The 17,127-nt window shown below is 42.3% G+C and overlaps 1 protein-coding gene across 3 annotated transcripts in view; it reads left to right on the forward strand.

The window, feature by feature from the left end:
- Window positions 1-17,127, forward strand: part of CDH18 (cadherin 18) — a 632,508-nt gene that overhangs the window by 568,294 nt on the left and 47,087 nt on the right. For all 3 annotated transcript variants that reach the window (XM_083519276.1, XM_083519278.1, XM_083519277.1), the window contains one exon: window positions 14,605-14,741. In XM_083519276.1, coding sequence (XP_083375402.1) covers window positions 14,605-14,741 — 137 coding nt within the window. The remainder of the gene's footprint in view (window positions 1-14,604; window positions 14,742-17,127) is intronic.

Raw genomic sequence — 17,127 nt, forward strand, 5'->3', positions numbered from 1 at the left:
CCGTAGGGAAATTGCTCATAGTGGCTAATTGCAACATAGTATTGATATAGTATCAACATAGTATTGACATAGTATCAGCATAGTATTGACAGCGGGTGGCGCTGTGGGTAAAACCTCAGTGCCTAGGGCTTGCCGATCGCATGGTCAGCGGTTCGAATCCCCGCGGTGGGGTGAGCTCCCGTCTTTCGGTCCCAGCTCCTGCCCACCTAGCAGTTTGAAAGCATCCTTAAGTGCAAGTAGATAAATAGGTACCGCTTTATAGCGGGAAGGTAAATGGCGTTTCCGTATGCTGCGCTGGTGATGGCTCACCAGAGCAGCTTCGTCACGCTGGCCACGTGACCTGGAAGTGTCTCCGGACAGCGCTGCCCCCCGGCCTCTTAAGTGAGATGGGCGCACAACCCTAGAGTCAGACACGAGTGGCCCGTACGGGCAGGGGTACCTTTACCTTCACCTTTACCTATTGACAAACTAACATTTTTACCCCCAGTTATTATAGCCATTTTTTGTGCCGTGTGCTGGGTTCTGCTTTTGAGTAAACTACTTGATTCTGGAGTTTATCTGCCTGCCTTACAAGGAAACTGGATCTCTTAACTTTCCTAATATATACAACAATTTAATTATGATTTTTGTTAGTAATTATATGCTATGATTTCCCCCCAAAGAAGACACACACACACACACACACACACACACACACACACACACACCGTTGTATCCAATGTGAGCCATGCTCAGGGTACACCTATTCAAATTAGTGAAAGAGACTAACTTAGGTCAATTAATTTCACTGTATCTTTTCTGAGTAAAATTTTGTTGGATACAACCCAGAGTTCATTGACCAATCGCTTGTGAGGAAAATGAAGGGCTCCTTAATGAATAAATGGAAATTGTGACCTCAATTTTGTAAAGTTTACAGAGTTAGCTGCCCTTGGACTGCTGGACTTTTCACTTTGATATAGACAAAGAGATGATAAGTTAAAATGCAATTAACTTATCTGAAGGTATGCTAGCTATTCCACTCTAATTGTCTTTCGTTCAGCTTTCCTCTCCTTTCTTTTTCCTCCTTTTATACTTGCTTTCTTGGATTTCAGTATTATAATTCATCAAATTTTAGTTATGAGTTCAACAGAGCATACAATGTCAGCTTCCATGTCATTAGATACGCTAGTGCTTGTTAAGATAAAGGGGATTTTAAAAAGAGTTATTTTTAAAATCTACCACTAGTGCTAGGAAATTTTCTTTAGTTTCTCATTCTGCATGCTGGTTTTATTATACCGGCTGCTTTTCACCTGACAAAATTCATGTATGAGTACATCAGCATGCTTTCCAGCTCTTTCTTCTGACTCTGTTGGTTTGCACTTAGTAATTCTTTTGAAATATTTTTTCCTCTATGGTAAAACTTTGGCAGTTCTTGGCCAGAGTCTTTTCACAGTCATGTATAGTTTAGGCACAAAGCCCCAAGTTCTTACATTTATATATTAGAAGAGATACTATGTTGTAGCACTTGTCTCTGTTTATCTTGTTGTGGAACTATTTCCATATGTATTTTTAGCCATGCAAGGGGCCATCAAAAATGTCCTCTGTGTTGAAAATATGAGGTTCAACTCATATTATGGACTGTCAAGGTTATCTGGGAAAGAACTTTGGCCTTTAGAGAGTTGAGCCAGTGATGAGAGTGGAGATGGAGTGCTTTGGACTAGACAGAACATTGTTCAGGCTTCCTACCAACCTTGGTGGCCTCCAGATATTTTGGGTGTTATGGTTCAAAATATCTGGAGGGTATTTGGTTGTGGGAGGCTGATTTAAAGCAGTGTTATATTGGGAGAGGGCATAGCACATGATGTTCAAACTTAAAGTTCTAGTTGCAATCTCTGACACCTCCACTTACAAGGATCTTGCACAGCAAAGGTGGGAAGAAGACTTTGGATAGCTAGGACTTGAAACGCTGTTGTCACTTATAAGTAGACTCCACTGAGCTAGGTGGACTGAGAGTCAAACAGTGGGAGGCTACTTTGTATGTTCAAGGCTGAAGGTTTATGAAAAAGATGACTCTGGTGCCTCATTTGATATGTTTTATCCATCCTAATGGCTCTCATTAGCTATGAGATGCAAATTCCATGAGCTCTGTGTCATATCAGTATCAAGCTGTGCTCTGTATCTGATTACAGTGCTGGCTTCAAGCCACTTGGCTTCTGACGAGAGAGCTATTGAAGGATGACACTAATCCAACAAACAATTAATGAACATTTCTCGTAATCCACTTTGTGTGCCCTGGTTGTTTTATTAGGACATTTCTGAAGCAGATACTCATGAGAGTTCAGCAATACATTTTGTATCCTTAATTTTATTGCCCCATGGAATGCTGTTTGATTGTTTCCCTTTGGATTAGGTTTGGAATGGGTTTACTTTGGAACGGGTTTATGTGGGGCTACCTTTGAAGGTGACCCAGAAACTGCAATTAATCCAGAATGCGGCAGCTAGACTGGTGACTGGGAGTGGCCGCCAGGACCACATAACACCAGTCCTGAGGTATCTGCATTGGCTCCCAGTACATTTCTGAGCACAATTCAAAGTGTTGGTGCTGACCTTTAAAGCCCTAAACGGCCTCTGTCCTGTATACCTGAAGGAGCGTCTTCACCCCCATCTTTCAGCCCAGACACTGAGATCCAGCGCCGAGGGCCTTCTGGCGGTTCCCTCATTGCGAGAAGTGAGGTTACAGGGAACCAGACAGAGTGCCTTCTTGGTAGTGGCACCCTCCCTGTGGAATGTCCTCCCATCAGATATCAAGGAAATAAGCAGCTATCCTATTTTTAAAAGACATCTGAAGGCAGCCCTGTTTAAGGAAGTTTCCAATGTTTAATATTGTATTGTTTGTAACACTCGATTGGGAGCCACCCAGATGGCTGGGGAAACTCAACCAGATGGGCGGGGTAATAATAATAATTTATTATTATTGTTGTTGCTGTTGTTGTTATTATTATTATTAAGACAGTGCTGTAACAATCCTCAGGGTCAATTGCTTGTTTTTAAGGTTACACTTTAAAAACCTTAATTCATAGAAATTAGAAATAACAGAATTGTAGAGTTGAAAGGGATCGGGAGGGGGTCACCGAGTCCAACTCCCTGCAATGCATGAATCCCAGTGTGGGGCTTGAACCCTCAACCCTGAGATTAAGACTCTCATGATCTTCATACCTTCAAAACTCCACAGCCCAATCCTGTAGTGATGTCTAACCACTGGAACCGCCTTCCTCAACCAGGTGCCTTCCATATGCTTTGGTCTATGGCCTTTGTAATCCCTGACCCTTGACCATTATGGCTGGAGTTGTTGAGAGTTGTCTGAAACATTTGGAGAGCACTAGGTTTGAAAAGCTTGCACTATAACATTAAACATGTATCATGTTCCCTCTCTTTGATTGTGTTCTGGTTTGATAGAATAGTTCAGATTTGCAGCAAAGTGTGCCGATCCTCTGACCAATAAATGCTGCTGATACATGTTGATCTTGATGTTACTGAAACATTATTTTACCTTCCACTCCTTGAAATTCTTGCAGATGATTTATCTGAGTGGAACTCTCCCAATTTGCTACAGGTGACATCTAGTGGCATCTCTGTATATTGTGTGGTTTTGCTTGAGCCGAATCTTAATTTTGAGGAAAATTACTTGCCTGGAAAGGAATTATGATATGTTACATATTGACGTTTGTGTTCTATGCTGTAAATCACCCAGTGGTCTTTTGACAAAGTGTGGCATATGAGTTTTCTAAATAAATAAGTACATAGTAGGATGACCAGGCATAACATGATTTTCCTTTGAATTGGAAGAAGCTTTGTGAAAATCTGGATATTCACATGGAAGACTTTTCATCTTCTACAAGTTAATTTAAAATGTTTCATGCGCAAACAGGAATTGACACCTATTAAATTAGGAGGAAAGCCATATGAGTTGTTTAGGATACAATATTTAACATGTGTTTTGACCTCAGTTCAAAGAAAAGTATTTGTACTTATACTTCATTAAAATTGATGGGATTTCAGTCTGACCAACTTTCTCTGGTTTGGGGTCATCCAGTCTTTATACCAGAGTACTTCGCTGAACTCTTGAGGATAAACTCACTGAATAACATCTTTGAAACTTTCTAATTTTCAATTGTTCAGCCATCTTGAATAGATGTATCATGAATTAGTACCAATTTGCCTTTTGAATTTTCAATATACCGCTTATCACCAGTGTTTCCTCTCTCTTTTCTTTTTGTGTTGGGTTAATGGTGAAGAGAGGGGGTTAGGATTTCTCAGGCTATCACAACTGGCCACAAGGGTTCTTCAGCCATGAGAAGGTTGGAAGCCACTGCTTTACCCGATAGATGGAAGTGCTTCTGTTCGATGTTAAATATACATCGACAGCAAAACACTCTCACAGACAAACCATTACCTTGAGCAACTATTTAAAGGGAATGTTCCCTCTAGTCATAATGTTGCCTTCACTTGCTATATCTGGAACAGGAAGTCTTCAGAGGGGTTTTGATCTGGTTTTACGTCAGACTTTAAAGGCTACTTGGTATAGTCAGAATAACAATTACTAGAAGTAAATGCAAACGAATGGATTTGCCACCCCCACCCCTGCAAGAGTTTAATATATTCATATGAAATTCCCTTTGTTGTTTAGATCAGGCAACATTTGAACAAAATTTCACCTGTTTTTCACAAGTTCTTAACAGAGTGGGCCAGCCCCACTATCGGACATACTACTGCCTCAGTCAGACAGCTGGTTGTTGATGTAATAAAAGGACAGATTATTTTTAGTTATTTAATATATTTTTATTTATTTCTTTATCCTCAGAGAGAGGTAGCTTTGAAATTTTCAGCCTTAGGCACAATGTGCCTTGGCTTGGGGGGGGGGGGGGCTATGGGGAATTGCTGTTCTGCCTAGGGGTCCAGCAATGTTAACAGCCAGGATTTCAACAAGTCAGCAACACAAATATATTTTGAATGCTCTTCAAGCGCAGAAAATTTGGGAGTTACACCTTCACATGACTGTAAAAGGTACAACACATATAGGACATAAATTGAATAAATAAATACATCAAATATCTTCACTTGGTGCTACAACAGTTTCTAGAAGATATTCTATATTGGGGGGGGGTGTATTGAGAAAGCATACCTTGTAATGGGAGATGACTGGAAATTAAACTTGAGTATTTTGTATCCAATGGCACTGATCCTCTCCATTGTAATACTGTTCATTAACCATTGCTGTGACTGATGAGTGATAGAAAGCTTCGAGTGATCTTGGCATTTTGCAGACTGCATTAGGAATTATACTACATGGTTTGCTTAGCAGCTAAATGCTAGTAAACAGAGAGAATATTTCAACAAGCTTCACTCCTCTGTTCCTGTTCCTTTTCCCTTTTTAATGCACCTGCTTTATTTCCAGGCAATGTGGAGTGCATGTCTCAGATTAAAGCAACCCTGCACAATTTTTAAAAAGTGTTTTCTGTGCACTTTGAAGTGTTCATTTTATGAGGAGTTAGTGGAGCATGGCACAGAGCCTTATTGCTGCCTCTGGCTTTCCACTTTGTCTAATTGTTGCGCAGTATTACATAGTATGAAGTGATATATTGTGGTGCTTGAGATACTTGCTCCTGCAGGCACTGTAGAAGAGCCCATTTCCCACCCACCTTTGTTTTAGCAGGTAGCACTGATGGACTTTAACACTTAGTTTACCAAAGTTTGCTTGTAACCAGTGTGGTGTAACACATTGGTGTAACACATTGTGTGGTGTAACACATTGGTGTAACACATTGTGTGGTGTAACACATTGTAACCAGTGTGGTGTAGTGGTTAAGAGCGGTGGACTTGTAATCTGGTGAACCTGGTTCGATTCCCTGCTCCTCCACGTGCAGCTGCTGGGTGACCTTGGGCTAGTCACACTTCTCTGAAGTCTCTCAGCCTCACTCACCTCACAGAGTGTTTGTTATGGGGGAGGAAGGGAAAAGGAGATTGTTTGCCGCTTTGAGACTCCTAAGGGTAGTGATAAAATGGGATATAAAATCCAAACTCCTTCTTCCTTCCTTCCTTCTTCTTCTATCTCACCATGGCCAATTAATATATTGTGTGCTTCCTCCAATTTGCAACATTCTACCCCACTTTTCTTAAAGCCATGCCCATAAACATAACCTGTTGTGGAGCTATGGATGCAAGAACATAAGAATAGCCTGCTGGATCAGGCCCTATATCTAGTCTAGTATCCTGTTCTCACAGTGGCCAACCAGATGCCTGAGGGAAACCAGGAAGCAGAATATGAGCACAAAAGCACTCACCCCTCCTGTGGTTTCCAGCAATTGGTAGTGGGAAGCGTTGCTGACTCCAACTGTGGAGGCCTAGCATGGCTACATCATGGCTATTAGCCAATGAAATAGCCCTCTCCTCCATGAATTTAGCTAATCCTCATTCAAAGCCATCCAAGTTGGTGACCATCACTGTCTCCTGAGGGAATGAGTCTCATAGTTTGACTATGCACTGCATGAAGAAGTACTGTCCTAAATCTTCCAACATTCAGCCTCATTGGACAGATGAAGGGACAGTATTATACCATTAGAAGTATGCTTGATTCTTAACTGCTGGGGTCATCAAGCACAGGGACCAGGTTTAGATCCCAACCCATTAGGTTCTCTAAGTGTATCCCTCTTCTTCTGGTGCTGGACAGCTACTCTTACAGATAGGGATCTAGGTCCCACAGAATGGGTGAGAGTGCCTAATTTGCCTCTGTATCCAGGGCACACAAAGATGGGCTACATCTCAGTGGTATTCTTGTAGGATACAAACACTTTCCTGCCTATCACATGGTTGCTTTGCTTGTTGTTGTTGTTTAGTCGTTTAATCGTGTCCGACTCTTCATGACCCCATGGACCAGAGCACATCAGGCACTTCTGTCTTCCACTGCCTCCCGCACTTTGGTCAAACTCATGCTGGTAGCTTCGAGAACACTATCCAATCATCTTGTCCTCTGTCGTCCCCTTCTCCTTGTGCCCTCCAGGGAGTCTTCTCTTCTCATGTGGTGGCCAAAGTATTGGAGCCTCAGCTTCATGATCTGTCCTTCCAGTATCACTCAGGGCTGATTTTCTTAAGAATGGATAGGTTTGATCTTCTTGCAGTCCATGGGACTCCAGCACCATAATTCAAAAGCATCAATTCTTTGGCGATCAGCCTTCTTTATGATCCAGCTCTCACTTCCATACATCACTACTGGGATGACCATAGCTTTTACTATACGGACCATTGTTGGCAAGGTGATGTCTCTACTTTTTAAGATGCTGTCTAGGTTTGTCATTGCTTTTCTCCCAAGGAGCAGGCGTCTTTTAATTTCGTGGCTGCTGTCACCATCTGCAGTGATCATGGAGCCCAAGAAAGTAAAATCTCTCACTGCCTCCATTTCTTCCCCTTCTATTTGCCAGGAGGTGATGGGCCCAGTGCCCATGATCTTCGTTTTTTTGCTAGTTCATACTAAATTTCACTTGAGAACATAAACAGCCGACATGGCCAGTCGCCACAGAAAGTTTGACCATAAGTGGCTGGAGAATTGTAGAAAGAGAAAGGCAGAGGGAAATTCTTGTAAATTCAAGGAGTGGAACTAAGTGTTGCTGATTTCTGCTTACCAGATGGAATGATCTCCCCTCTCCTATCCCCATGTGGTGTTCTGGGGGTTCTCCTGACCTTCTAGAGCTGGTGTAGGGAGGTGAGATGGTTAGCCCCAGTTGTGTTAGCAGGACTCATTGCTCTGGCTTCCACTAGTGCAAGAGTTTAGTTGAATCTGCCCCATAGGTCACCCATGCATATACAACATTTCAGTTCTCTGCACCAGTCTTCCCCAACCTGGTGCCCTCCAGATGTTTGGGACTACAACTCCCATCAGATCTAGCCAGCGTGGGTCAGATGGGTTAGTTGGGTCAGATGGGAATTTTAGTTCAAAGCATCTGAAAGGCACTAGGCTAGGGAAAGCTGCTGTATGTGATAACTTGTTGTTGAATGTGTGACCTGACTTCATTGTAAAGTGTTGCTCCTGAGTTGGTTTGAAGACTTATAACACTACATGATAACTTCTTCATAAAGTGTTATTGCAGTCATTATACTGTTACCATGTGAACCAGCCTTTATACTGTTACATTTATTTGCATTTTTTAACCTTGTACAGGAAGCAATGAGCTAAAAAAAATACATTTTTCAATCAACCAAATCAAAATAAACTAAATTTGTTGAGAATAAATGATGCTTAAATCCAGTCAAATTCAGAAAAGAAGGCTGTTGTAGTGTCTGTGTGTGTTTTTTCCAGCTCTAATTGTCTTCTCTGACTTCCTCTGTAGAAGAGTAGTTTGCCAGCCCCTGTTCTGCCTTGAGGATAGCCTCTGTTCCTCTCACATTGCAGTCTTTCTTTTTCATAGTCTCTGTAAAGATACAATTTCATTGTGGCATGGAACATTACTGGCTCGCCTGCAGAGTGTGAGGCTGAGTTTATGTCCAGTTTGCAGCATTCCATAGCTTTTTAGGAGATACTTGGGCTTTCCAATTCATCTTTGGGATACCAGGCTACACTGAGAAGAATGTGGATGCTGCTATGTTATTGAACCTTCTAAATGACTTTCAAGAATATAGACTGTGTCTATCTGTTAAGAAAATCTGCCAAGCAAGCTCTGAGAATTTGGATATTCCAGTCTATTCAAGTTACTTGAACACCGAGGGCATGTTCATGGAAGAAAACACCTATATCATTGAAAGCATTTTGTTTTTTAAGCATTGGTTTTAAAGAAATTGATCGAAGGATAACATTGCCTCTGCTGCCAGTTCTTTTTATATTCATTGTTTAAATGTTAATAGTATTTATATATTGTCTTAACTTGGAGGTTGATGAATTCCTTCTAGTAAAGCAGTCCTCCCTTGCTGCTGTCCAGATGTTTTGAACCACAACTCCCATCAACCCCAGCATGGCTGTTCTGGGTTGGGGTGATGGGAGTTGTAGTCTAAAACTTATGGAGTGTGCCAGTTGGGGAAGGCTGCAGTAAAGTCATTAATTGAGGGCTTTTATTGGTGGTGCTGTGCTCTAAACCACAGAGCCTAGGACTTGCTGATCAGAAGGTTGGCAGTTCAAATCCCCACGACTGGGTGAGCTCCCGTTGCTCGGTCCCTGCTCCTGCCAGCCTAGCAGTTCGAAAGCACGTCAAAGTGCAAGTAGATAAATAGGTACTGCTCCGGCGGGAAGATAAACGGCATTTCCGTGCACTGCTCTGGTTCACCAGAAGCGGCTTAGTCATGCTGGCCACATGAGCTGGAAGCTGTACGCCGGCTCCCTTGGCCAATAAAGCAAGCTGAGCGCCGCAACCCCAGAGTCATCCGCGACTGGACCTAATGGTCAGGGGTCCCTTTACCTTTACTTTTATTATTGTAGAGTTAGGGCTGAGCAGTGGAGTGGCCAAATTTTCTACCAATGCTGAACTTTTTCAGAGTCATTGAAGTAAAAAGAGACTGTGAAAAACTCCAAAAGGACCTTTCCAAACTGACTGAATAGGTGGAAGAATGGCAAACACAATTCAGTCTAAGCCAGTGTAAAGTGATGCATGTAAGGGGGGAAATCTGAATTTCACATACATGCCATGGGTTCTGAACAGGCAGTGACTGACCAGGAATGAGACCTTGGGGTCATAACAGATAGCTCAGTGAAGATATTGATCCAGTGTACAGCAGCTGTGAAAAAGGCAAATTCCATGCTGTGGAATTATTCAGGAAGGAACTGAAAATAAAACAGCAGTTTGTATGACGACAGCTGTGCGGATGCTTTTAGCCAAGAGATGGAAGGATAACAAAATCCCTAACAGAGAAGAGTGGCTGCTCAAATTGATGGTTTATGCCAAATTGGCAAAAATGACTGGAAGGATCAGAAACCAGGAAGATTTAAAAAAAAAAAAACTTTAATAAGAAATGCGGAAAATTTATAATTTACCTTGGAGAACACTATAAACAATTAAAAACATTAGCAGGACTGTAATAACATGGAAACAATGGTGTATTTTTTAAAATGAAAAATCAAGGACAATATAAGATGCAGTGGAAAGAGATTAACAATGGAACCCATGCAGGGGTGGAGGGAAGTTCAAGGATACGAGTAATCCTATATTTTTGTGGTGCTGATTTATGTCTGAATGTAAACACTAAATGTAAAATCAAATTAAAAAATTATTTTAAAAAAGAAAGATAATAAAGCAGCCAATACTCTACTGCCTATACACAAATCTATGGTACAACCATATTTGGAATACTGTGCACCGTTCTGATCATACCATCTCAAAAAGGAGATTATAGGGTTGAAGAAGGTTCAGAAAAGGGCAACCAGAATGACCGAGGCTTGTACTTGAAGAAAAGTACAAGCATTTGAGACTTTTGTAGTTGAGAGAAAAGGTGAGTCAGAGGTGACATGATAGAAGTTTATAAGACCATGCCTGGCATGGAGAAAGTAGAGACAAGTTTTTTTCTCCTTCTCTCATTCGATTTGAACTTACAGTATTTTTCTGCGTATAAGACTAGGTTTTTTCCTCTTTAAAATAATGTCCACAATTCGGGGGTGTCTAATACACGGAGGCCATCTCCCTCCATTTTCTTAAATCCGAGTCCCCAAAATAGGGGGCATCTTATACATGGGGGTGTCTTATAGACGGAAACATACAGTATGTACATTTGATGAAGCTGGACGTTGGAGGGTTCAGGATAGATGAAAGACAGTACTTTTTCTGCAAAGCACATAGTTAAACTATAAAGCTTGCTTCCACGGGAGGCAGTGATGGCCACCAACTTGGATGATTTTAAAAGAGGATTAGACAAATTCATGGAAGATATGTCTATCAACAGCTACTAGCTACACGGCCATGGTGCACCTCCACTGTTAAAGACAGTATCCTTTTGAATACCACTTGCTGACAATCACAGGTGGGCAGAATGCCCATAGGTATCTGATTGGCCAATGTGAGAACAGGATACTGGACTAGATATGGGCCTTTGGCTCAATCCAGAAAGCTCCTCTTAAGCTCTTATGCTATTGTAGTCCCTATCCACTATCCCCTGCATGACTGTTCAGAAATAATTGAGGATTGTAGAAAATAGTTCCAACAAAAGACAATGCACAATGACACATGAAACTCTGTGGGTATCAGTGAAGCCACACTTCTGGAAAATAAACGCCTCCCTTAATTTTCAATCAAGATTCATAAGCTGGTCTGCAGGCCGTTAGAAGGCTGTAATTGCTTCAATTGTTAACGGTGACCTTCAGCGAAGTAGACTTGGAAAGACGTTGCTTGTCAGTCTCTCTTTATCTGCTTCCTCATTGTGTTTGTTTCTTCTCTCCACTTCAAGGCCTTCACTTTCAGTGGAAGGGAGAATGGCAGCAGCAGAGGAGAGTTAAAGGGAGAGCTGTTTTCTGTTTTGAGACTGTTGTGATACTCCCTTGATTGGCCATCCCTGATCCTGTTGTTACTTTTGTGGAAATGCAACTCATTTCTGCTTTCATGATTTATGAGAAAAGTACATCCTGTATTATATACAGTGGTACCTCAGGTTAAGAACTTAATTCGTTCTGGAGGTCCGTTCTTAACCTGAAACTGTTCTTAACCTGAGGTACCACTTTAGCTAATGGGGCCTCCCACTGCCGCCACACCTCTGTCGTGCGATTTCTGTTCTCATCCTGAAGCAAAGTTCTTAACCCGAGGTACTATTTCTGGGTTAGCAGGGTCTGTAACCTGAAGCATCTGTAACCGAGTCCAGGGCGACTGGTCATTAGGCAGCTTCTCTTTTATAAGAAAAGCATACCAGTTTCCCTTGTACAGCAACGAGAGGGAAAAGGCAGTCCTGTAGTTTCATAACTACTTTATTTACTGCATAAAATAATAACAACGAAAGACTGCATGTCTGAGCAGTCAAGCTCTGGGTTTTGCGACACAACCCTGCTCTATCCCGAGAGCGGAAGGACGTAGCTAAAGGTCCACCCAGTCAGATTGAACTGGGACTGTGAACTGGCACTGACTTCCTTTCCCACGCTCCAGCCGAACATCACATGATGTTTTCGACTCAGCAACATCTTGCAGCTGGCAGCTTGTGGGAGCTAAAATCCTAACAGGTACCACTGTATAACATGGGAGCCATTGTGGAAAGTGGGAACCAATAATCAGCAACACCATAGGCACTGGGTTGCCCCCAAGATTGAAGGAGCCCAGCATCCACATGTAAAATCGAATGCATCTCCTGATGCTACACAGGCTGGTGAAGCCTTCTGCTAGGCCGTGCTGGTCCCCGCAGCATCAGGAGCATCTCCTGACTCTGCCACAGCCATGGGAAGGCCCAAATGGGGCCTACTGCAAGCCACACACAAAATTGGAGAGGGTTTGCCCCTCCCCCCACCAAGATGGCACCCCTGAGCTTGTAGCCAATGTAGTGTTAGCTAACCATTCAGTCAGCACAAGGATTTGCATTTCCTATCCCATCAGTGGATTCAAGGCGGTTTTCAGAGACCACAGAACTAAAGACAAACGTTTGACCTATGAAACCTGATAATGCAGTAAAGACACACACGAATATCACCACATTCCCATCACATATGAAGGAAGGTGTCTCTAAGACCAGCAAAGTGAGGAAACAGCCCTATTAATTTTGGAAAGCTGTGGCACTTCAGGAATGCCACTTCAGGAAAACTTCAAGAATAGCCTTCTGAATCCTAGCTGGGTGCTGCTTTCAATGGAGCTTTGGACCAAATTTGATCCCACTTCTGCTCATTGATTTGCAATCTCAGGTCCTCCTCACAAATCTGCCATAAGTCACACGACTCCCATAGGCCCACTAATTAATTGCTTATAGATGAGTGAGGCTGCAGCTTTGAGTTCTGCCTTGGGATGAACACAATATCACATTTTTGTGGATAATTTACAACTTTTGGTTCTAGATTCTCTGTTTAATGGTCTGCTATGATGTCCTGTTGCTGTTTTGCCTTGGTTTCCTCTTTAACAAGTTAACAGCTTTAAAATGAAGTTCTTTGTCTGCCCTTCTGGCAATCTAGCTTTTCTATCTTATTTTACTTTGCCTTGAAATCTTCCAGCGTCTGTCCTTCTGCCCACATGGGTAACCTTTGGGGTTGCATTTGATTCTCCATTCTCTTCTGAACTTCTTTTTTTATGGCTACAGCAAAGTCTTGTGTATTTCAACTTTTAAGCATCTCCAAAATCTGTCATTTTTGATTCTGCTATGAAGACTTTATTTAATGCTGTGTTCATTTCTCACCTTGATGACCGCAGCTTCCAGTTTTTCATGTTTGTCCGCTTATATCTATTCTACATGTTGCTTCTTCTATTTGTTATTGTTTTCCTCTCTCTGACCGTGTGCCACCTTTGTTAGTCATCATCAATTTATTTATAAAGCACATTTTCCACATGTACATCTGTGCTCAAAGCAGTTCACATAAAAACTCTAAATTCTCTAGTACAAACATGATTACGTAATAAAAAGTATATCACTACAATGTCACAGACACACATATAAGCTTAAAAATTAAAGAAACTATAGACTTCACAAATGTGCACATAAAGTGACTTTGCATCCAAAAGTAGCATTAGGACATAGAAACACACTCCATTTTTATGCCTCAACTTAAAGTCTCCTCAGAGTTCTTCTGTGAAAGATCTCAGGGCTGGAAGGTGAGGCAAAATCCACAGAAACAGCCATTCCCAGATGACAAACACAAAATTATATCTCTCCCCCCCCCCATCTTCCCTTCCCTCATTCTTTGACTTAGAGGAAACAATCCAATGTACAATATGCTTATTTGCACCTCCCTCTTAACCACAGAGCATAGGACTTGCCGATCAAGAAGGTCGGCAGTTCGAATCCCTGCAACGGGGTGAGCTCCCATTGCTCAGTCCCTGCTCCTGCCAACCTAGCAGTTCAAAAGCACGTCAAAGTGCAAGTAGATAAATAGGTACCGCTTCAGCGGGAAGGTAAATGGCATTTCCATGTGCTGCTCTGGTTCTCCAGAAGCGGCTTAGTCGTGCTGGCCACATGACCCGGAAGCTGTATGCCGACTCCCTCAGCCAATAAAGCAAGATGAGTGCCGCAACCCCAGTCGGCCACGGCTGGACCTAATGGTCAGGGGTCACTTTACCTTTACAATAATAATAATAATAATAATAATAATAATAATAATAATAATAATGTGGGAATGCAAACCCTGGTTTCCTTGGGCAGGTTCTTGATTTTAGAAGTGATGTGTTTAAATCTGCCTTATACTTAATTAAGCCATTGAGAAAGCAAACTGGGAGTTGTCTATTTGCAGCAGCTTATCATCAAAGGTTGCAGACCACCTTTCCCAACCTCATCCATTAGATTGGAGATCACTTAACAAGCAAAGGTGCCAAGGATGGGTGGAAGTTCTTCATGCCAAGCATGTGCTCTGCAACTGAGCCATGGCCCCTTACAGAGTGCAGATGTCAATGGATAAGAAATTAGCTCACTGCTAAATGTTCTAGCATTTATATTTTTTTTAAGGCTAATTTTGATTTTTGTTTTATTTGTCCTTCCTAGATATTTCATTGACCACAATGCAGAAGAAGATAGGTATTTCACCATTGATGCAAACACTGGGACCATTAAAACAGCTAAGGTCTTCGACAGAGAAGAAACCCCTTGGTACAACATAACAGTCACGGCTTCTGAAATTGGTAGGTAACAATTTTGTGTGTGTCCCCAACCCCCACCTCTCTTCTCCTCCAACCTCATACTGTCTATAACATTAGTGTCTCACATCAAATGTAACTCATCTGTAGAAAGGACTCTGAGAACTGAAATGTGTGTATGTGTTTTTGTTACCCAAGAAAACCTTCATAAAAACAATTTAAAAATAAAACCCCCATATAGTGCTCCTAAGGGACGTGGGTGGCGCTGTGGGTTAAACCACAGAGCCTAGGACTTGCTGATCAGAAGGTTGGCGGTTTGAATCCCCGCGACGGGGTGAGCTCCCATTGCTCAGTCCCTGCTCCTGCCAACCTAGCAGTTCGAAAACATGTCAAAGTGCAAGTAGATAAATAGGTACTGCTCCGGCGGGAAGGTAAACAGTGTTTCCGTGCGCTGCTCTGGTTTCACCAGAAGCGGCTTAGTCATGCTGGCCACATGACCCGGAAGCTATCTGCAGACAAACACCAGCTCCTTCGGCCTATAGAGCGAGATGAGCGCGCAACCCCAGAGTCGGTCATGACTGGACCTAATGGTCGGGGTCCCTTTACCTTTATAGTACTCCTATGCAACAAGGAAGGATTGCTTAGTGATGGTGGTGATGGTGTGGAAATGGGTGTGATTCAAACAACCCTTAGAGTTCGATCAACATTACGCGTACTTCTTTACCATGTTTCTAGCCTCCATTACTGCTACCGTGGAATTTGAGGCAGCATATATTGTAGTCTCCCATCAGACTCCCATCACTGATCAGACCCAGATCTGCTTAGCTTCAGCAATATAGCTGTATCATATGCCCTCAGACCATGCTCCGGGGCATCCCCCCCCCCCACGGACAGTTTGGAGCACCTGTAGTGTGTTGCGGTCAACTTATGACTATGGTTAGAACATTTTTTTTCTGGTCAATGAGTAATTGCTAACAGAAGCAGCCGCCCCACATCTCTTTCTCACACTAAGCAGAGCAGAACCCATCGCACCTTAGGAGTTTTGCTACCTCCATAAGCATCAGGCAATGAAGTAGAGTGGGTATACCAACACACTTAAGGTGCTGATAGCACATGTGACTCATAGCTGTCAACATTTCCCTTTTTTTAAGGGAAATTCCCTTATTCCGAATAGGATTCCTCGCAAGAAAAGGGAAAAGTTGACAGCTATGATGTGACTGGAATATGTTTGCTTGTTTGTTTTACTGAAGAGTTTGGATTTGATATCCCACTTTATCACTACCCGAAGGAGTCTCAAAGCGGCTAACATTCTCCTTTCCCTTCCTCCCCCACAACAAACACTCTGTGAGGTGAGTGGGGCTGAGAGACTTCACAGAAGTGTGACTAGCCCAAGGTCACCCAGCAGCTGCATGTGGAGGAACGGAGATGCGAACCCGGTTCCCCAGATTACGAGTCTATTGCTCTTAACCACTACACCACAGTGGCTCTGTTACTGCATGTTATAAGGGAAAGATGTGGACTTCCTACATTCAGAAGTCACCCTGGAGCAAACAACCATAGCTACTATATGTTATTTTCTCACAAAAACAAGTTGCGGGAGAGAATAGCTAGACTGAGGCAGACATGGCTCCCCGAATACAGCTTAGAAATTGGATCTGGGCAGATGCATGATCAGCAAGCTGCTTAGACTTTATCAATCAGGAAGTTAGCACCTCAACATCAACTTCTTCCATATTTCCATATCAATTTGTATTTTTTAAACAAAGTACTCATGAAAATCTAATTTCTTGTGTGTTATATTAATGAATATATGCCTTTACTTGGCCACTTTGCCCTAACATATGCATTTTTGCACACATTCATTGGCTGGAGAACTGCATGTTGAAATTCTGAGAAGTTTGAATTTCATAGAAAGGCTGTGTTTCAGTCCACATATTGGTTTTAAAACTGCGAATCAGGTAGAATGTCCTTTAGATGTGAATTCAATTGAATTTCTGGCGCTATCCCTGGTCCAACTTCATTATCTCCAAAATGTTGCTGGACTTCAACTCCCATGAGCCCCAGCCAGCATGACCAATCATCAGGTATGATAGGTGTATCCCAAAACTTATGGAGGGCACCCAGTTGGAGAAGTTTGCTCTAACCACTTCGCATTTCAATAACTGTTTTGAAGCTTTCAGCACACTTCATGTCCATTGTTGATCAGGATGAGTAAACAAATCAATATCTAAATGGTGTTCTTCCCTCCTGAGTTTATGAAATCTGAGCCAGAGACTTACACTTTTAGCTCTCACATAGCTCTGTATTGGAACTGCCATTACGATGAAGGATATGACATTTGAAAGTATCCTCACTGAACTAAAGATTAAGCCCCGTGTACTATTTTTGGAGGCCTTTACTAATAACCTATGAAATTAAATGTCAAAAAGCT

This window comes from Podarcis liolepis (genome assembly GCF_965112155.1).
Source record: "Podarcis liolepis genome assembly, chromosome: 8".
Classification (NCBI taxonomy): Eukaryota; Metazoa; Chordata; class Lepidosauria; order Squamata; family Lacertidae; genus Podarcis; species Podarcis liolepis.